The sequence below is a fragment of the Microtus oregoni genome, unplaced genomic scaffold (assembly GCF_018167655.1).
Source record: "Microtus oregoni isolate MIOR12 unplaced genomic scaffold, Mior012 000047F_ref0000412, whole genome shotgun sequence".
NCBI classification, from domain to species: Eukaryota; Metazoa; Chordata; class Mammalia; order Rodentia; family Cricetidae; genus Microtus; species Microtus oregoni.
In genome coordinates, this window is record NW_024543221.1 from 12,253,232 (window position 1) to 12,275,675 (window position 22,444).

Sequence of the window (22,444 nt, forward strand, 5' to 3'; positions counted from 1 at the left end):
GACTGGCTCAGCCCGTGGGATCCTGGGTGTCTGTCTCTAGATGCACGGTATTTTAAATTATGATATAGTTATCTTATTTGGGGATGGGCTTACATGATCTTAAGTTTGGAAGCAAAGGCTTATTCATCAAATGTTCTCCATCCAGAAAGAGTCCTTCATTGTGTTTGCATGCAGGTGTTATCCAGAAAGAGTTCAGAGCATTGACCAAACTGCTGATTTGCATAGCTTCACCTGATTCAGTTTGAATACATCCTTACAGTAAGTTACTCCTGTCACTTATATTCCTGTCTTCCTTGTGTCTGGCTTCACACATGGGCAAGTTACATTTGCTCAGACATTACACAGAAACCGACAATCTTTTTAAGACATCATGGATATATGGACCAAGAAGATGGCTCATAGGAAAAAGAGCTCACTGGAGAGCCCCAAAGTTTGGGCTGCATTTTCCAAACTACACAGTGGAAGGAGAAGAATGACTCCTGCAGGTTGTCCTCTGCCCTCCAGAGGCGCACAGTGGTGCACACATGTCATCACACACACACACACACACACACACACACACACACACACACACGGTAACAAATTGGCTATAAATACAGAAGGTGATCCATAGTCTCTGTAGGTCCTATAATTAGTGATTTCCAGCAGTTATTAAAATCACTGCTTTCTGACAAGCAGTATTAACATGGAAGCAAAAGCAGGCAGCATCAGTGTTTGTAAAATATAATGCAAATATAATGGGCCCAAAAGTGTTATTCTGGGGCATGAGAGAATGAATTACATAATTCTTGGTGACATAAAATAGCCTGAGAAGCTAACTGGGTGTGGGTGCGATGGAGGTGAGCATTCCCGCGTTGATAATGCAAGAGCAGGTTCCAGAGCAGACACACAAATTGAGGAGCCAACGTCAGTATCCTAGAAGCATTATGAATTTATTTAATTTTTAATTAATCATAAGATAATAACCATCAGAATGAAAAAATAGTTATCTAGTTTTCTGATATTGGGTCCATTTCCAGCAACATCTGAACAGAGTGTATGGTTTATAATGGGAAATTTGATAGCCTGATGGCTTATTTCAGCCTCTTTCCCTGGTCTTGCACTACCCACATGGACTCTGGAATTTACTTAGAACATAGGCTCCTATTCATAAGAGGGCAAGAGAAAAGGCTGACTAATAAGCTGAAATCCATAGGCACTGTGTTACACACTGGACTCGGCTATACTCTTCTAATATTTAATGCAAGGTTTATCTGGTATTCTGAGACTTGAAGTAAAAAATAACTAAGAGAAGCATTAAAAATTACTGACTGTATATCTATCCATCATGTAAGAGCATTCTCTAATTTTTTCATAGTCTACTTCTAAAAAATACATCTTTATATTTTGTGTGTGTGGTGATCATGTGCATATGTATGCTGAGCATGTGTATATATGTGGAAGCCAGAAGTGACCATCAACTGTCTTCCTCAAGCACCTCCTACCTCGTGTCCCTCTGCTGGGAACTCATTCATTTGGCTGAACTGGCTGGTCAGTGAGCCCCAGGGACCCATCTGTCACTGGGTAACTGGTGTGTGCCACTCCATGGGCCTGGCTGGCTTTGTGTGTGCTGGGTATCAGAGTCAGGTCCTCCTGCATTCACACCAAGGGCCTTACCAACCATGTGAGCTCCATGACTCTGGACAAATGTTTGTGATGCAGCATTCCCACTTCCTTCCACGCACGTAGATGTCATCTGACACGAGTGTCGCAATTCCTCACATAGGGATGAAATTTTAAGTTTGAGAATGGTTTCTTTTTAAAATGTATGCTCCCTTCCAAAGCAAAACTTGTCAGAAGTGCGGTATTGCATAGCAGATGGGCGTTTAATGGAGTAGAGCACCGTTTGGAACAGGTTCACCGTTTCATATGCTCCGGATCACTAAATTGGCAGGTAGAGATGAAAGGTGCATTAAAATGGACGTCCCGAAAATTACAGAATTTCCTCAAAGGAATACAGTCTTTAATCTTGAATTATGCAGCCGATTGTAATGAATTATGAGTCCTAATGCACACTCTATCCCGACGCAGGGAGAAACAGTGAGTCCTGCCAGGATTACTTTTACCGGCCCATTGGTGCAGATCCCTCTGCCCTGGGCATCTACAAGCCCTGCGAGTATAACCGCACAAGGTCTAGAAATGGCAGTCTCCTCTGTGACCTGGTGAGTTACTTCAGTGATGGAGGTAACGGATGGCTCTCCTGCTAGAGGTTAGTTTGGGACAGTCCCCCAGGGTCTTGAGTTCTGAGTTAGTATTTAGAGACAGACAAGATAGATAGGACCTTGAGCAGTGTCCATCAGGAAGGTGAACTGGTACTGTGTAGTGGTCCTTTTGCAGACAAGAAGGACTTATTTTAATTTTCATTTTGAAAAGTGTCAAAGAATTGGAGAGTGGGAATTCTATTCAATCTTCAAAGTAGTGAAGCATTTTAAAAAATTATAAGTAAGACACTTTAATCCCCAAGTCAGTAGAAGATAGTACTAGAAAAGCTAGTTATGTGAAGACCCAAGTAGAAGTCATGGTGTTTCTGTGCTTTCTAAGTGTCTTATTTCTACCTGCCTAATAGTTTAAAATACAATATTTTGTTTATATTCTTAAAATATGGTTATTATTAATGTCCCTAATTTTGAAGAATGACTTACATGAAGTCTAATCTTCACTAAGCTGCCTGAAGTCCTACTTTCTAGTCAATAGCTCTGGATTAAATTGGGTTGTCATTATCTTGAGTTTTTACTTGTCAACCTCATATCAACAAATAACCAGATAAAAGAAAATTTGTCTTACAAAACAAACTCAATGATTGTATTAATTTTAATGAATACATATTATTTTGAATAGTTGAAAATATAAAGGGAGGCAGAGGCAGGTGGATCTCTGTGAGTTCAAAGTAAGCCTGATCGACAAGAGTTAGTTCCAGGATAGCCACAAAGCTACAGAGAAACTCTATCTTGACAAACCAAAAGGGGGAAAAAAAGAAGAGAAAATATAAAGGTTATGTCAATAGCCCAGATGTAGAACATTTTGTGAATTACATTAAAAACATAATTAATTCAAGACAATCTACAAGATATACTTTTTACATTACTTTCAGCAAACCTTGAACAGGGCTTTTCAAAACAAGTTGATTGTAATCATTTGCTTGTAATCTTGGAAAGCAGACACAGGAAGACCGCCAGTTTGAGTCCAGTCAGCTACAGCCAGATGGCACTCTGAAGCCAGCCTGTGCTATATAGCAGGGATGGCTGGACATACCCATCAGAAACCTTCAAACTAGACCAGAGTGAGCTGCCCTTGCACACCCCTGGAGGGCTGCAAGAAACACATGGCCCAGAGCAAGAGATGGTAAATAGTAAAGAAACAGAAGCCTCCCAGGAGTCTTGTCTGTGGAAATTAATATGTGCACCCACTAGGGAAAACAGCCCAATGTTCCTCAGAATACTGTCCAGAGTTTCACTATATGACCTGTACCAACCTTATTCCCAATAACCAAAATATAGACGTGAACTAAATACACCACAATTAATAAACGGATAAATGAAATGGAGCATAGATGAAAGTAGAGGATGGAATCGGGACAAGGACAACAGGACACTTTTAAATATTTTATTATGATTTTTAAGTGAGCAAAAATAATCTAGTTAAAATGTGTAAAAATAGGGCTGGGCGGTGGTGACACATACCTTTAATCCTAGCATTTGGGAGGCAGAGGCAGATGGATCTCTTTGAGTTCAAAGCCAGCCTAGCCACAGAGTGAGTTCCAGGACAGCTAGCGCTACACACCGAAACCCTGTCTCGAAAAAAACAAAAAAAAAAAGTGTAAAAATATATATGGTCTGTAAAATATTAATTTTGATCCTTTATGTTTCCTTTTAAATTCCCCTTCAATTTTCCCCTCCCCTTCTGTTTTGTTTGTTATTTTTGTGGTCAGAAAACAAGATAATTTCCCTGAAATCTAGTAGGGAACAAAGAAGGTACATACAGGAACTTGTATGTAAACAGAAATAGTTGCAAGATTTTCCAGATTTGAAACAATCCTGCATCTATCTCTAAACCACACTCATATTTGACATTGTTTTGATTACTTTTTCATTCTTTGACTAGAGAAATCACTGATGACTTTAGGGCCATTTTTCCATAATTTAATGTTCAAATAGGAATGCAATTTTTAAAATTTTACTGTTCTTTTCAATAAAATGAAAGAATCTACATTTACAAAGTCATCAGTGATGTGAGAATGATAAACTATTGCATTCAATTCAAGGACAGTTTTCAAAATCCATGCAACTGTGTTGCTTGATAACATTTGGGAGCATACATGAACTCTAGGCTGAATTTAACTCTTATTTTTTCACAGTAACTAGGGAATAACCAAATGGTCGGTGGTGCCCTGCCCTGTGACCTATGTTCTAAAGGGAAATTTTCCCTTTGATCCTGGTCAGTGGAATTTCAATCAAGTCCCGTGAGATTGGACAGATTAAACAACCTCCTTTCACCATAAAAAATACTGCATTCCTGCCCTATGTGAATGCAGAGACCTTGAGAATAGCAGGAAGCAAGGTTGAGTCATTGAACCCTAAAAATTCTTACGCCAAAGTCAAGACCAAGAGAACATGTGAATCAGAACAACACTGTCAATTGGGAAGTAAGATGAATAATTACTATCTTAGAGGCATTCTTTTGTGGAGCCCATGGATCCCAAGCATAACCCTGTGGGTTCAGAACTTCTGTGACTCTTTAAACTATACAGAAGCACATCGCTGTGTTCTCTTTCTTGTTTTCCTTTCTGATCTTTCTGAAGAAAGATGGCGCTGGTGTTTTTAGCACGCCCAGAGGAGACACGTGGCTCAAAGGACTCTGGGAAAGAGGTCCTGTTTTTCTTGTCACAGGCTTGGATGTCAACAGAGGAGCCTGTGAAGGAAGTTCCTAGGGTGCTACTCCACCCTTATTTCTTTGTCTGTGAGAAAGTGTGAGTGTGTCAATGTGTGCACACACATAGCATATGTATAGAGATCAGAGGATAACTTTCAAGAGCTGGTTTTCCCTTTGCACAGTAGACTCCAGAGATGAACTCAGGTCTTAAGTTTTATACAGCTAGTGTTTTCCTAACTGTGGTATCTCACTGGTTCCCTGCAGCCCATCTTAAAAACAAATTATTTTCTATGCTTTCCACTCTATGAGCCTCTGATCAATTGTATCAAATCGAGCTCTATGACCTCAATAGTTGAGAGGCTCCCTTAAGTTTTGTTTTCTTAAATGGAAAGATAAAACTAGAGAAGTATAAAAGTTGACTAGAACCTGAAGATATGGATGAAAGTCCACAGAGTTACTGATTATCACAGGGCTCAATACATCACCAAGAGACAGCTTCATCAGCACCAGGACAGATAGATAAGGCTAAGCCATGCTAGACCGGAGTGAAAGGGGCTGAGGAGTGAGATGGAATGGAAATGCTTCCGTGAAACAAAGAGATGTAAGAAATCAGCCCAAAATTTCTTAGTAAACTAGACACATTTAGCAACACTCCAAAGTGAGAAGAAAATACATTCCTATCTACACATATGTCAAATCCTGTTTCTTATATCAAATAATATTAATGACCCACATATATATTTTGAAATAATTGTATACGCAGGAAGCAAATAAGAAACAATAGTGTTCTAAATGGAGAGTTGAGTAAACATTGCTATATGTCCCTCTGTCCATAATGAGGGCCTGAAATTGTTTAATACCTGTTTGGATACTTTATAAGGAATTTTCAAATTCCTGACTCATTAGTATCTTTCTTCAGATAGACAACTTACTCTTATAAGAAATAAATGCTACTATAACATCTTAGATTTTATAGAGTAAAACATTATTTCATTAATAACTCTGTATTATTTTCCAACAAACCCCAAGCCCAGGTGCTCCAGCTATAACACCTAGATGGCATTTGTCATATAAGTGCTCTAAGTTAACACAGTGATATATTTTACATGCACCAAAAGATCCAAGTAGCAGTTTGAAGTCTGAGTGAAATAAACTTAATTTGGTCGTAGGAAAGAAAGCCCGAGATGATACGGCATGAGCTGGGAGCCGTAGAGAGGCAGAAAGACCAGAGCCACCCTGCTTCCTCTTAAAGCCTCTCAGTGCATCAGCTCTACTGGGGCCGGCAGCGTGCAGTCCTCCCAGGCGTTCTGCTCTGGACACTGAAGAGGCTCAGCAGATGGTTGTCATCTGCCATAGCTTCTGGTGAATGGACCAAATCTTACCTCTCGCACACCCCTTAGCCATTGCCATGGGGAAGCTGACAAGCCTCAGGCACTGGAGGATGGAAAAGCAAAGGCGTGTGAGTTTCACACCAGTGTGGAAGCATATCTACTCTAATGAAGGTTCTCAGCAGCTGAATGGGATGAAAGATCATGGGATCACAAAGCACTTGAGTGAAAGCAAGTGCTGTGATGCACGATCTTCTCTGACGTTTCCAGTCCATGACATTCATATGTAGCAGAAACCGCTACACACATGTATTTACTTTTGCAGTAGAGTGAGCACCTAGTGAACACCAGTCAGCCGATTGCACTAAGGCTAGGAATTCAGAGAAAAGTCATTGTCTCAGCACTGGGAATACACAGTCACTCCTTAACTGACTGCTGACACAGGGCTGTGCCAACTCCTGGAAGGTGGCAAACACTGTGGGCAGGTAGAGAGATGGTTTTTCTTAGAAACATGAGCAAAATGAAAAGGCATTTCATAAATATTCTCTGTGTGTGTATGTATGTATGTGTATGTGTGTAGGTCAGAGGTCAGAGGTCAACCACAGACATCGCTTGTCAGGCTCCTACACTCTTCTATACTTTTCAAACAGGGTCTCTCTGTAGTCTGGAACTCCCTAGTTAAACGAGGCAGGCTAGCAATCTATCCCAGGTACTCTCCTGTCTCTGTCAGCTCGGGGTTGAGATTCTAAGTATGCATCACTACACCCAGCTTCTTTAGGCAGATTCTCCAGATGGAACCTCGTGCTTGCAAAGCTCTTGGTCCCCTGAGCCATCTCTCCAGTCTCCAGAATTTTAAGAAAAGTATAGCTAAAATCAGCATCTTTCTAGTACTTAAATTTAGATGCTTACTCCAGTGTGGCGTCCAGTTTAGAAAGCCTGTGTTTCCTTGAAGATCAGCAGTAATGGGGTGCAGAGCTAAGAGGCTCCCGAATCAGCCTGAGTCTGGGAATTAACTAACTTAATGGCAGGAGCTAAATAAGTATCCAGTACTTGAAGTAACAGATGCCAAATGGTATTTTTACATGATTCAGCCGCAGAGCTTTGAGAATTTAACTCCTGAGCTCCACATTTTAATTGTTCAGCTCTGGGTTCTTTAGTTGTGTATAATTAAAGGACCAAAATCAGAAAATGAAATTGCACGTTGGATATAGATAACTGTGATTTCTTTTCTATGTTTAAAATGTCATGTACGTTTGAAAAATATTTTCACAATCATGTACATAAAATAGCCATTTTAGCCCAAACAGTTTGGATAAATGTTCTCTAACGAGCATCCTAGGAGCAATGACAAATTCCTTGTCGTCACTCAGTAGAAACTGTGAGTTCTGGGCTGAGTGTTGTGGCGCAATGTCCATGACCCCAGCAGCTAGAAAGTGGGGGCATTTTGGATCAAGAATTCAATGTCATTCAGGCAAGAAAGTGAGTTTGAGGCAAGCCAGGGCTACATGAGATCCCACCATAAATCTTCCCATCCCATATACACACAGAGAAAGATAAAAAATAGTCATTATCCCTATAGTGTTTGATAATATTTCCTAAGTATATTTTTAGTGATACAATGATTAATTTTAAATAATTTACTTCACAAGTACTGTGGGGTAAGACTCTCCTAGGCTCTCTGCTTGTTAAGTTATAGATCAAATGAATGAACAAGCTACCCAGAACCAGAACTATCACATTTTAACTTTCCACATAAATGACTCTGTTTGCTTTTTTAAATGAACTAAGCATTTTTAGCTTTGTTATTTCCAAGGAAAACTTTGACAAAGTGTGCCCGCAGAGGCAGTTTTGAAGGTTCCCCGAAGCTTGCCTTCTTGGCTCCCCTCGCCTCTCACTGAAAAACTCTTCGGTTTGCTTTATCTTATCCCCCCAAACCCCCTCCTTTCTTGTTCCCATTCTCATATTGGCATGATGAGTTCTGTAGTTTGCAGATCTATTAAGAGTGAAATGCCTCTTCTGTGTCCTCCCATGTGGTGCTAATGCTGTCCAGGTCTTGTTGCTTCTGGTGGTTTCCTTCGACTCTCTTTTCTTTAGGTGTTCTTTCACATGGCTGGTCACCTGGCTTTTATGTGACTGTTACACATGGATTTAATTTTTTGGGAGTGTGGCTATTTATTAAAGTAACTGAATTTGGGTGGATTTGAAAACTGTGGTTCAGATACAATTCCTCTTTGTCTCCCAAAAGCTGTGTATCAAACACTTGGTTCGGGTGCAGCGATATTATGATATGATTGATGATTCCTCCAAAAAGATGGGGTGTAGGAATGGTTGTCATTGGGTTTTCTCCTTTTCTGTCTTATTTCCTGTCTAAGCTTGGTCTAGGTTTCTATTGGTCTTAGGAGCTCTGCCTGGCTTCCTGGCTGGCTGTACATTCTCTATCTTACAGCTTCTTGTGCCTTGCCAGCTCTGTCTTCTAGGACCTGTGTGTTTACCTCTATACCGTTTGATCTTTGACTGACTTTCTGTGCAGTCGAAACATCTCTATCTGACTTCCTGTCTGACCATGTGATTCCTGAGTTCCTGTAGCACATGAGCACGTCTGGCTTTCAGTCTGATTGTGTGATCTTCCTGGTTTCCTGTCTGCCCTTGTGTTCTCTGCCTAGCTCTCTGTCTGATCATGTGTTCTTTGTCCCATTTCCTGTCTGGCCACTCGAGTTCTGGCTGACTTCCTGTCTGGCTGTGGAAATTCTACTTCCTGCATACGTTGCTTCTACTCTGGTACCGACTGCCCAGAGGTTCATATTGAGCGCCAAAGGTACTGTCGTGCTCCTGAACAAATGAAAAATCCTTAGGTAAGGAGAATTCCAGGCCATCATGACTTTGCCTTGTATTATCCAGGGCATGCAGCAGTAAACTACATTGAACCATCATATTGTTCTCCTAAACAAACTTAGAACGCTAGAGAGAAATACATAGTTCTCAGCTCTCTTTGCAAGGACTCCCTAACTCTAATCTCATAGCCTTACAAAGCATTAGCAGAAAATACCACGTGAATATTCTATATGAACATAGCTGTAAGTACCTCTACAATAATTATTGACCAGACTCCTGCTGTCTAAACTGCACTAATGTACCATGGCTGCTTGGCATGTGCCTCGGGAATGTAAAGTTATTTCACTATTTAAAACTCAGTTGAAATGATATATCAGTTCAATCATGCACTCGAATTAATATAATGTAATAAACCACATAAACACAAAGAAAAGTCCCTTGTAATGATCTCAGTAAGTTATAAAAAGCTTTTAAAAAATATTAAAAAGGTTTCCATGATGAGAACATACTCTAAGATGAAAATAAACATTTCCCAGGCTGAAAGCTGTCTGCCGATGAGCCACAGCAAAGAGCCTACTTGATAATAAATACTAAATATTTTCAACCTAAGATCAAAAAAATAGAGAAAGGATATTTGTTCTCATAGCTTCTCTTTAAAATTGTAAAAAAAAAAGACTAATGTAGAGAAAAAATAATTAAAAAATCACAAATATCCAAAGAAAATAAAACCCCTATTGGCAAACCTCAAAATGATGGTGTTTATGAGTTTCTTTGCAGGTTTCCTTCCCCTCCGCATATTTTCATATTTCATTCTCCTATGTGACATGTCCTCCACAAATCCGTTTGAAATGGCTGCATCACCCTAGGTGTGCTCAGTGTCCAGAGGCACTGCAAACAAGGTCTAACACTTCGTGAGTCTCACTGCGGTGGCATAAGGGACATTTGGTGAGGCTGGAAAACCCTGTTTTCCACATCGTGGCATTTAGATTTTGTTGAGTAGGTAGTTGGTTGTCAACTGTCATAACATAAACGTTGCTCAGGATTGTCATTCCTTGGAAATTCAACTTTGACTTGATGCTATTATAGATTTTTGTATTTTTACCAATAGTACATCATTTCCTTTTTACCCAAGGAACTCTCTTCTCATCAATACCACAGAAGAATCATTACCAGGATTGTAGTGGCAGAGATGGGGAGATGGCTCTGTTGGTAAGAGTTGCTTGCTGAGCGAACATGACCTAAATTCAACTCTCCAATATCCACCTAAAAGGCCAGACATGATCTCACATAACTGTAACCCCAGCACTGTGGGAAGTGGAAACAAAAGGCTCCCTGAAAGAAAGGAGGTGGAGTCAGGGAGATGCCATGTAGCCCCACAGGAGACAGACTCTAAAACTTTAGCCAGTAAGCCACAGCCACGTAAGGATACACAGATTAATAGAAATAGGTTAAATTAATATGTAAGAGTTAGCCAGTGAGAAACTAGAGCTAATAGGCCAAACAGTTATTTAATTAATACTGTTTCTGTGTCATTATTTTGGTTTCTGGGCAGCCGGGAAACAAACAAGCAGCCTCCTCCAACACATGCATATGCTCACACACACACACACACACACACATGCACACAGGGTTAAAATATTCTTAGAAATGGTCAAACCACCACCCTCCTTGCTGTTGTAATGTTTCTGTTGTAATGGGTCATGAGAAGGAGGTGCAGAAAGTAATCAACTGGCACAAAAATAAGTGGGTCTTTATTTACCAAACTAAGTACTGTGGAAGAAGCCAGACAAGTACGTGCCTCAGGAATGTATTATATAGAAGAGTATTTCTTATTACATATGTGTAGGCAGACAGGTCTGGTTACATGGGTTGTACTTGGCATAAGAAGTGAAGGAGAGAGTTATGTGGCAACCTGAAGCAAGAGGTCCCGATGAGCCCTGTCTCAGCCTCCCAGATGTTGAAATTATAGGCATGAGCCACCACAACCCAAAACCTTTTAAGTTTTGAGCACACATATTTAAATGTGTGCTTTTCAAACAACACTTAAAACTTATATCTCTATTTCCTTGAGAAAAAAGTAACCAGAATTATTTTTCAGTCCTTGTAAACTTTTCCTGGAGATATTTATGTTAATTTGTTAATCTCTAAAGGAGCTAGTGCACACAACACACCATGCACACTCTCCTTTCTTTGCCTTGGACATCCAAGGGTGCCCTGTGCTCCTCCCATTTTAGGCACTTTGCAAATCCTGTTACTGTCCAGAGTTTCCCTCTAAGAAAGTGTTACACTGACAGGAAAGCTAAAGATTCAGGATTCTAGTTTGGATGCTTTCGAAATCTAACTTTTGAGCAGTTGAGAGATTGTGTGAGACTTTGGTTCATGCCATTTCCATCCCTCGGAATTCCAAGCAGAGGTACCACTGCCAAGCTTCCTGGGAGCGCTCTCTTCTTTGGGTTCAAAGCCCAAAATTTATGTAAAATATCTGAATAAATGTTTCCCAATAGCATTCCCTCCGTGCTACGCTAAGTGTTGCTAATAGATTCCTCCTGCACTTTTTCGTCTAGTCTCCCTTTAAATTGGGTTGCTGTGTTCTGTTTCCTGCCCTGTTTGAGGAGGAAGGGGTGTCAGTTTATAACCCCTTCATATAACTTCTACTTTCTTTTTTTCTCTTTTATTATTGATTTTTATTGAGCTCTACATTTTTCTTTGCTCCCCTCCCTGCCTCTCCCCTTCCCCATTAACCCTCCCCCAAGGTCCCCATGCTCCCAATGTACTCAGGAGATCTTGTCTTTTTCTACTTCCCATGTAGATTAGATCTATGTAAGTCTCTCTTAGAGTCCTCATTGTTGTCTAAGTTCTTTGGGGTTGTGATTTGTAGGCTGGCTTTCTTTGCTTTATGTTTAAAAACCACATATGAGTGAGTACATGTGATAATTGTCTTTCTGGGTCTGGATTATGCAATTTCTACTTTCAACCAAACAGAAATTCAATTTATTTTCCCACCCAAAGAAACCAAAATGTAGATGAATTATATTAAATACATACAAGACCTCAAGAATAAGAATAAAGAAAATGCCCCCCCCCCAGACATAGACACTAAATTCTGTAGTTCTCCAATTCCCACAGATGACTTCCTTGAAAGACGGTCTATACCAAGCTATGGGAAAGGAGCTAAGGGGTTCTGGAATCCAATATACTTAGTGTTTCAGAAAGACAAGAAGAACACAGAGGAGTTAGGTCAGAGGTTCACAGGGTATGGTCCGTAAGTCTTCATATGAATGTTGATTGTCTTACTTGTAAAAACCTGGGGAAAACATTATGGGGGTGTTAGGGACGAAGGAGCTAAGCCACCATAGAAAGCCAGGAAATTACCAGGCTTGCAAGAAATAGAACAGCATCTTCCATGGTGAGAATTTAAAACAATAATAGTAAAGATAAATAAATAAATAAATACAGTAATCTAAACTGTTCCAGAAGCCACATACATGTACAGCTGCCAGGCAAATATATTACAATAAACAGCCTATCTCTATTCTGGGTGTTTTCAAAGCTACATGGGGAAGTAGAAGATTAGAAAAAAAAAGACTTTACATAAGAAAATACTAAAGGGTATGCAATGAAAACCACGCTGGTTAGAACTGATAGTAGACTACATATTGAGAGAAATATTAATAACTTAGTATCTGCTTAGCAATAGAAATGAAGCATAGAGGAAAAAGATGACTGAGAAAAGTGAAGCCATTGTGAACGAGCTGTCATGAAGCTCTAAAAGACTGTGTGAATCTGAGTGTGGTGGAACAGACAAAAATATACAAAGAAATAATAGCTAGAAATCCCCAAATTGTACATGAGGCCACAAAGTCGCTGAGTCAAGAAGGTCAATAAAGCACACAAATGAGAAATAAAAAAAAACTATAAATAGGATTATAATCATCAAATTCCTCAGAACTATTGATTGCTTCCTCTAGTGATAAAAACAAAACATTGAAGTATCCAAAGAAACATACATATTACATACATACAGAGGAATAACTGCAGGATGACCGCAGACTTCGGTTAAAATAATTCAAGTGAGAAGAAAGTGGAGAAACACTGAACATGCAGAAAGACATGGCACAGCTCAATCCCGTAGCCATGGCAGTGTGTTTCTGGGGGGAAGAGGAAGCTCAGTTGTACAGAGTATAAAGTTTCAGTCAATTGCAGGTAGAGCGGCAGCATACAAAACATTTTGTAAAAGTGCTTCAGAGGGAGTAAAATAACACATGTTCCATGGATCAACACATGGAAAGAAGGTGATCCAAAAATGGTAGCTGCTAAAGTGCATTGCCTGTGTGTTAACTCTCTCTAAGGGGCAATGGAAAGTTTAAACAAAATCAGCACCACTTTAAAGAGAGTGCAGTGTGGGAAAATATATGGCCATGGTAAAAAAGGGAGAAGGGGAAGGGTGTAAGGTTCTTATGCCACGTGTGAAGTAAATTTCTCCCTTTTAGGTCAATGGTGTAAATATGTACAAGAGAATACTCTAAAATCATAAAGTAAAACTTGCATTTAGTCAGTCATTGTGGACATTAAATGGATTCAATAAATTATCCTGATAAATAATTAGGAAAGGACAGATGAGGAAGCCCAGGAAGATTAGGTCAATTGGAAGAAGGTCGTGGTGAGCTTTGGGTCATGGCAATAACCATGTCCAAATTCCACATTCTAATATTCCACTTATGAGTGAAAAATGGGAACAACATGTGAAAGTGAGATCTTATGAACAGAGCATATGCAATATGTAGGAGATATAGTTCAAATAGAGCGAACACACGGCTACATGTCAGCTTTGGAGAGATGACGCTTGCCAGCAAGAACTGGAGGAAAGCTGCCGCGCCTTTATTAGTATCAGGAAACAGATTTTACTGCAACCGTTTTATGGAGGGTACCAAAAACAATTATATATTGCAAAGGGAATTGTTTTCATTTTAATGATAAGCCCTACTGATTCTTAACATTTGTGTGCCAAAATAACTATATATAGAAAGCAAACATCAATAGAACTGAATGAAAAAATAGAAAAAAAATCTCAATTTCATGTGAAAATATCAATACCCCTTGTCTTCAATAACCATGAAAAACAAATGGACAGAAAATCAGTAAGTATATAGATTACAGCAACACTATCAACAAAGTTGACCTCATTGACGTTGACTGAGCCCTCAGTCCAGCAACAGTCAAGGGTTGTGGCGTCGTTTTGAGAGCTATGGAAAACATCTACCAAAATAGACCAGATTCTGGGCCATAAAACATGCCTCAGCAGACTGTAAATTATTTGAATCATATAAAGTATATTAACTGATCAGTTAAATTAGGAATATTACAAATAAATAAGATATTCAGAAACATGTATAAATATTTAGAAACTGACCTATTTCTTAATAACCCATAGATCACAAAACAGTCAAAACGGAAATCGGGAGCCAGGGACAGTGGTTCAGACCTACAGTCTCTGCCCTTCGAGGCTAAAGTGGGAGGATCTTTAGTTCAAAACCGACAATCTAACAAGACTCCAGTTCAACAAAAATTTGAAAGCTGAAACATCATTCAAACTTATCAGACTGTTAGAAGGTTAACCTGGCAAGTTATCCATAGCCCCAAAGTGCCTTCTAGAGAGGATTTCAAAGAAACAGCCCAAGTCTTGTAAAACTGGAAAGAATGTGACTGAAGCCATGCTTATGAAGGTTGCTTCCAACCTGAGGCAGAGCATGTGGGTGTGTGCTACTTTTCTTTTGTTAATGTGTCTAGAAGTGGATTAAAACTGACCTGGATAGTGTTGTAAGCCTTGAAGAGCAGAGAAATGAACATAGCTTGAAATATAAAGACACATTTTTGTTCTTGTTCTCTGTTGTACCATTTTTTTCTCTTTTCCTTTCTTCTTGGTCCTTGGAATCTCAGTAATAGTCTGCCACATGACTGTAGTGATTAAACTATTTTCCTCTCAGTCTGTTTGACAGGGAACTGGAACATGAACTTAGTTGTGGTGGGCAGTGTTATATATGATAACTTTTGCTGCTTAAGCTACAAAAACTGGGCCTGGAGAGATGGCTCGGTAGTTAAGAATGCTTATTGTTCTTTCAAAGGACCCAGGTTCAGTTCCCAGCCCTTCTATTAGATAACTCCCAACTTCCAGAGAGACTCAATATCTCCTGCCTCTGTGGACACACATATCAATACACATACACACAAAAATACACATAATTATAAATATAAATATAAAAAAAAGACACTCAAATTTTGACTTTATTGGTTGCCTCAGAACTGGACCTAACTGCCTTGGTTGAACTTACTGAGATCTCTCAATTGTATGTGCAGTTGGGTGACCTAAGAGGGACTCAGATGTCTGGTGACTGTCAAACAGGCTGTTAGCTGGGGTGAAGGAAATAAAGATAATGTGGGCATTTCACTCCTCACATGCCCACTAACTCTCTCCAGGAGCTGCCTCACAAGGCAAGCTCAGACCCTCAGGTCCAACGTGAGAGCACAGATTCCCAGGTTTACATACGTGTTCAAGCCCCAGCATAGAACATGTTAAGATGTTGGCTAAAGAGAATCAATATCTGAACTTAAAAGTAGATTTTCTTGGAGACTGTATCTGTTTGAAAGTGTTAGCTTGAGTCAGGATTGTTCCGTAGAGCTTGGCTGCCTTCCAATTTGCTATGTCACTTAGCCTGACTCCTAATTTGTGCCAGTTCTAATTTAGTTTTCCAAATGCTGGGATTTCAGGTATGAGCCACCAGCATGCTTAGCTTAGAAGTATTTTTTAAAGGGGAAGACAGACTCTTGTTTTAATATGTGAATGGGAGCGATTAATCTGAGACAGTAAGTAGGTTTATGGTACCTGCAAATGAAATGCTTGGGGGGAAAAAACCTGTATTTTCAGCTCAACTTGAAGTAACTGAGTCATGTTGATGCTTTTATATAATTATAAAACCCTCTACCATTTTCTTTTCAAACTACCTGTTAAGGTATAACCAATGTGGTAGAACTTTAATTTGCATGTATTAAACAAACTTTTTTTAAATCAATGATGTGAAAATAGTTATCGTCAGAATTTGCGCCAGAGTGGCTCACATGGAGAACACTATTTTTGTTGGCAAAATGCTTTGATAAAACTCAAGGCAGGAATTTAGATTTGGGGGGAATATTATGCACAAAGGGGATGATAGTCATGTGTGAAGATAAAAGCAGACATGATTTGTGGGTAGAGCAAAAGAAGAGAGAAAGCCCACAGTAGTGAGCATTTGGTGTGTAGATGCCAGGTCTTCACATGCTCCTGACGACTTCAGAGTGGTTTAAACTCTAATTGGTAGTGAGAAGACATTTAAATTAAACACTTAACAATGTATACAAGAGATAAAGTTTGAACACAAGAGACATTGATTTGTCTACCTCTGTCATTTTCTTTTGCTCTTTGTCTTTGAATGGATATTCTTGATGCATAGAGTGTGTGTAGTTATTTGACAGACACGCAGCGTGTGTCCAGGCTTCTAGGGTACTTGCTGTCTGTTTGGAGAGAAGGATCCACACATACGAAGCACCAGCAAGAAGTCAGGCCTGAGTTACTGAGTGATGTCTTTGAAATGGTGGCAATAGGACACCTAGGCAACCAGGGGACCTTTGCATTTCATGCCTAGGTGCAATGCATGCATACCAAGAGATGAGGGTTATGTTTGCAGGAAAAGGCATATCCTTTTATTAGTCAACTTCATACCTTCTGGGAGGTTGAGTAAGCAGGCAAATACGAAGTACAGCCAGGTATGAGGTAGCATTCTCTAAGTGCCTGACCATACTTCTATGCTCACCATCTTGGATATTGGAGTCCGTCACCTATAACTCAAACACTTTACTTTTTACAACTTAGATAGTTCCACATCAGTTTTCTTGTCTTATCTTAAAATGGTGATTCCAATAAGAACTCTGTTCTTAGAGGAGGGAAGATGAGACAACAATGATGCTTTAAAATTTTTAATCTGAAGTCCTGTCCTGGATATTTGAAAGCGCGTGCATAATTGGCAATAATATTAGCTATCTATGACATACTTCCTGTGGAATGATACCACAAATAAGCGAGCGAGCATTGAAGTGTTCCTCGAAGAGGAACGGATAAAGATGTCTATCATGGTGAGTCTTCAGGGCTGCACTGCAAAGGACATCATTAACATTCACACTTAATGGGGCTGTCTCATCATGGGGAGTTTTTTTTTCTTAATTTAAACACCTAACTGCTCAAAACAGATTTGGACCAACCAGATAGTAAGAGGACAGGGTGAGACTGCAAGCGAGAGCTGGGGAGATTAAATTAGCTGCCGGCTCTTTTCTATTTCCAGGACTCGAATGTCTATATTCTGATTTCTTTATATAGTACTTAAATGCCTGATTCCCCATTCCCCTTTAGTCATATGCACCTGACTCCCATGGGCCTATTTCCACCCTCAGCCACCCATTAGCTCCCTGCCGAAACTCCCCATGTTTGCTGTCATGAGGGGCACAACCTGATTGCCTTCTTGTCTGTTTAACATTTCAAGATTTTTCACCTTCCCTTACTGTCTTGTATCTAATGAGGAAATTATCTAAAAATAGATACGTTCATCATTCTACAAAATGTTGCATCTCCTGTAGATTGGAGGCCAGTGTGATTGGAAGAGACATGTGCCTGGGACACAGCGCCTTCCATGCCAGGATGAATTCTTGGACCTGCAGGCATTGGATCCTGATGGCTGCCACCCCTGGAACTGCAATCCCTCCGGGACTGTCGGATGGAGACATTACCTGTCACCAGAATTCAGGCCAGGGCTTGTGCCAAGCACACGTTATTGGTACGTGCCAAGCACAAGTTTATAGTCACATCTCTGTTCCCAGCCAATATTTGATTGCTTAACTGAAGGGTAAAACAAGTTCTCTTGCTCAAGGCTGGGGAAAACCAGTTTGGATGAAATTGACTATCTAAAAATGTCTCAATTAATAATTGTATCAAACTGTAGTTTGACGCTTAGTTTAATCAACCCTTTAGAAGTTTCTTTATTCGGTAGATGCATTAGTTACACAGACTCAACTAATAAGTCATAGAAAAATATAATTTGCCTGCTGCATAGATGTTTCTGTTAGAAAATTAGCACTTTTTCAAAATGTTTTACACTTAATGAGTTCTAAGCAAATCATTTCCCTGCTACTTTTAATAGGCTAAAATAAATGGATTTTTTTCCAAAACATTCTGTGCTAAAGGGTACTTTGTGATAAATCTTTCCATTTTTTCTATTATATTTCTTTGAACTGTCCCTATGAAATGCAAAGCAAGTCAATATAATTCCACACATCATGTTTATTGCTAGAGTTACTTATAAAGGGTCACATAATTTTAATTTTGTAATTCTGTACCAAGCTGATTATAATAAACAGAGAGCTTTGGTGTTATTTATCATTTTTTTATACAAGACATGCTTTTTTGTTTGTTACTCCCACAGGTATTTTTCAGAAATTAGATTTGATTATAGCAATTTATTACATCCAGCATTTTTGAGGGGAACCACCGCCACATAAGGACAAAATTTATCAAGTGCCCAAAACGCACCACGTACATAATGCACTTTGAAATTTTGATGTATGGGAATATTAGGAAAGTTTTCTGATGAAGTGCACTCTGTGTTCTAACTGAGCATGCCCTGGTTCCTGCAAGAAGTTTAAAAAAGACCTTGGCCTTTCTATTGTCACCCAAGACTCCAAGTCCTGTGTGGTTATACTTACACTGACCTGAACCTCAGAATAATAAATGTACCTGGCAAAGATCTCTGTACCACACACATATGCACACACACAAGCACACATATGCATGCACATGTATACATTTATATGTATGTATGTACTTACATACAATTCTGGATTATGTATATATTTTGTAATATAACCCAATATGTATTGTTTGCTCATATATATATACAAAATTCCACAGCTATGGTAAACACACATTTTAATTAATCTAATTAAAAAATGGACAGGTCTGATGACATCACATAAACTGGTTTAAGGAAAGATGATGTTAAGATGTGTAACATCGTTCCCACCTTTATTTATGACAACTATACAAACACTAACTTTCAAAAAGAAACCCTGGCTGACGTATGGAGGAGTGGGGTGAAGAATTCATTCAGTGTGCCTTTCTTTGTTCCTGGGTATGAGATATGTTTTAAATTCAAGATACAGAAGCAAGCTGAACCCAGGTCTTTGTGCATGATGGAGTGGAGGCTTCTCTCTTTTAGTAACACCTTTCCTATATTAGTTAGGTCCTACAGCTTGAAAAAGAAAAAAAATTAATTACCTAAAATTTATCATGATCTGTGCCATTTCCTATTGTCATTTGCTCATTTTATTGGATGCTGCAAGTCTGCAGGAAAATATAAATATGTATTTTGTGAAGATTAAATCCTCACTTTAACAATATTATAAATAATGATTTCTTGAGTAATCTCTGCAAGTGAAATACTTTTAATAAAAACACGAACTTGACGTGAATATATATTTTCCTAATAGGATTAGCAGCCATCCTTGTTGAAGATTACCTCGTTAATAGGAACAAACAAAAAACCCTGAAAACACAAGGGTGTGTTGTATATGTTTCAGAAGGCAAACTGTTTGAGTTAACAAAACTGTTAAATCTTACTAATGATTCTATCACCAGTAAAATACATTACCACCAATAATTTTATTAAAGTAGGTCATTCATCTAGAATAAAAAGGGAGAAGAATGTGAATTAAATGCCAAGTGTGCTAACTCGCCCGCACTTGTTAGCTCCGAGTGTGATGCCCTGTAGGCCTCCGTGAGTATCGTTAGGAATAGATTACCTGTCAGGAATATGTATGGCATATTCAAATAAGCACTGTGCATATTTTTAAAACTGATCTGATATGAATCCATGTAGACCGATTTTAATAGTTCAAAATGAGTCATAATTCTTGTTAACAATACAGTTATTTTTAAAATTTGCAGCAATCGTGGTCCTTTTTTATTTTCCTTATTGAAATTAAATGGTATGCCTTAGGTGAGCCGTTCATCATTGTTAAAGAACTTGCCTTTCTTGGAGTTTGAATGAATTTTTGTCCATATACATACATATTATGCATTTTCTTGCAGCTTAGGGCTTCTTTTCTCCATATCAGTGCCTGAGTATGTATTTGATGCTTATTTTAGGACTAATTTTTTATTACAATTATACAATTATAGTTTGAAATAGATGTCTCAATTGATTCAATGCCGTGTAGTCAGGTAGTTACATTCATGGATATATGAGGTCTGTCTAAAGGGAAGGGATTTGCATCTAAACATCACTGTTGAATTTTTTTTTTTAAATTCCTGTTCTTGGTAATGTCCTTGTTGAGACTAACCTAAGTTGTCAGGGGTTTAAGTTTAGGTGACAAAACATTTTTCTCCATTTGTACAACGTATGTTCGTGCCCCTCTAAAAAGAAAAAAACATAAAGCTCTGAGTTTACTTCATACCTGAACAGGTATGTTTTGAATCACATGATTTCACAAGCAGTGCGCTCGCCTTATGAGCCAAGGCAAGTGTAATTTATATTAATTGAAAATTATAAAATGTAGAGTATACAGAGGATTAAAATAAAAATTGGATACATTGTATTTATGTCGATTATTTAATGTGTAGCAGCTGAAGTAAGGGTGCATGTCCCTGTGCACAAAGAGAGTTATCAGAACAGTATTTTATTGTTTCTTCTCCCCCAGCTTTTAAAGGCATAGTAGTAAATACAAATTCACTATTTTAATTGGGATACAACATGGAGTTATGGTTTGTGGACAATTTGGGGAAGAATTGTTTGAGACTAATTGGTGTATCTACTCCCTATACACTTAACATATTTGTAGTGAAAAATAGTAAGATTGATTCCCTTACCAGCGTTTAAGTATACATGTTAACACAGTTCACCATTGTAATTCCAGCCATGGTGATAGAGAACTGAATTCTAGAACCTGTTTATTTTGCCTGGCTGGTATTTTATACTTTGCTTACCCTCCTAGAAAAATCTTACTAACTCTCTCCAGGCAATGTTGAGTTTCAGAAAAGTAACTCACGTGCCATGTGACTTTTATATGTCAAAGTCTATTTTAAGTAAAATAGTTTTGAAATTTGTAGAAGTAGAAAAAAGTTCACCACGCATTCAACAGAAACAATGTTATGTGTCTATTCTGCATTTTTTGTTGCATTGATTAGCAATGATATTATTCATAGCATGCTGCTTACAGGCCCCATGTGAGAACTGACTTAATATTTCGGTAGTGTTTGGCCTCGATGGCTGTCCAGAATGGTCCTCTTTATGTTTTGGATCTGTGTTAAAGGTTAACCTCCAGCCATCATCCTTGGTGCCATCCTAATTCCCTCACCCTTTCAAATGTGTTTTGTTTACAGGGCTTAGATGCAATCGCTGCTAATTTGGATTTAAATTTCTCCAGAGTATTGATGATGGTGGATGTGAGCCCTGCCACTATAACCTCCATAGCTCAGCAAACCAGCTCTGCGATTCACTTCCTGGGCAGTGTGCGTGCAGAAAAAGGATCCAAAGGATTTAAGTGTGACATTTGCAGAGAAAACCTTTACGGTTTGGCCAGCAGCACTTGTAAGGCCTGTGACTGTAACATGACTGGCTCCCAAGCTGGGACCATCTGTGATGCCGAGACAGGACAGTGCATCTGTAAGTCCAACGTTGGAGGGAAACAGTGCAATCAGTGTGTGGAGGGGAGCTTCAGTCTACCACAGAAAGATTCCTTCCTCCTTTTGCCTTGCAACTGTGAGAAGACCAGGACAGTAGATGGCTCTCTGTCGCATGACAAATCAACGGGACCATGTCTTTGCAAAGCAGTAGTAACAGATCTGTGCTGCCACCAGTGTGAGCCTCACAGGTTCAATGTGACAATGGGCAGTCTTCAAGGGCATCGGGTGTGTGAGCGCGATTCCTTGGGAACAATACCTGGAAGCATTTGTGACCTCGTCAGTGGCCAGTGCCTATGTCGGCCTCATTGGTGAGGAAGAAGGTGTGAGCAGTGTCAGCCAGGTAAGAGACCAGCTCCTTTTCAGTGCAGTGACCACAGGGGACCCCTTTGTTTCTGGATGCAGCTTCTAAAGAGTGTACCTCTAGCATCATCATTTTGCTTACATCGTCCTAAGAGAGCTGTTTGACCTGCTTGAGACTGTCTTGTGTGTGCAATTGCTGTTTGTGGGGGAACGGAGCTACTTCAAGACAAAAGCATTTCTTACCCTGATATGGGTGCATTTTTTAAAAATTAGAAGATAAATGATTGAGAATAGGGGGTAATTTTTTCTAAAAAGA

The 22,444-nt window shown here is 39.2% G+C and overlaps 1 protein-coding gene across 1 annotated transcript in view; it reads left to right on the forward strand.

The window, feature by feature from the left end:
* The window catches only part of Ush2a (usherin), a 669,744-nt gene that overhangs the window by 100,446 nt on the left and 546,854 nt on the right, over positions 1-22,444 (forward strand). Inside the window, 5 exon segments of the mRNA XM_041635252.1 lie at positions 2,071-2,201; positions 17,730-17,864; positions 17,866-17,926; positions 21,526-21,671; positions 21,673-22,168. Of these exon segments, the coding sequence (XP_041491186.1) occupies positions 2,071-2,201; positions 17,730-17,864; positions 17,866-17,926; positions 21,526-21,671; positions 21,673-22,168 (969 nt within the window).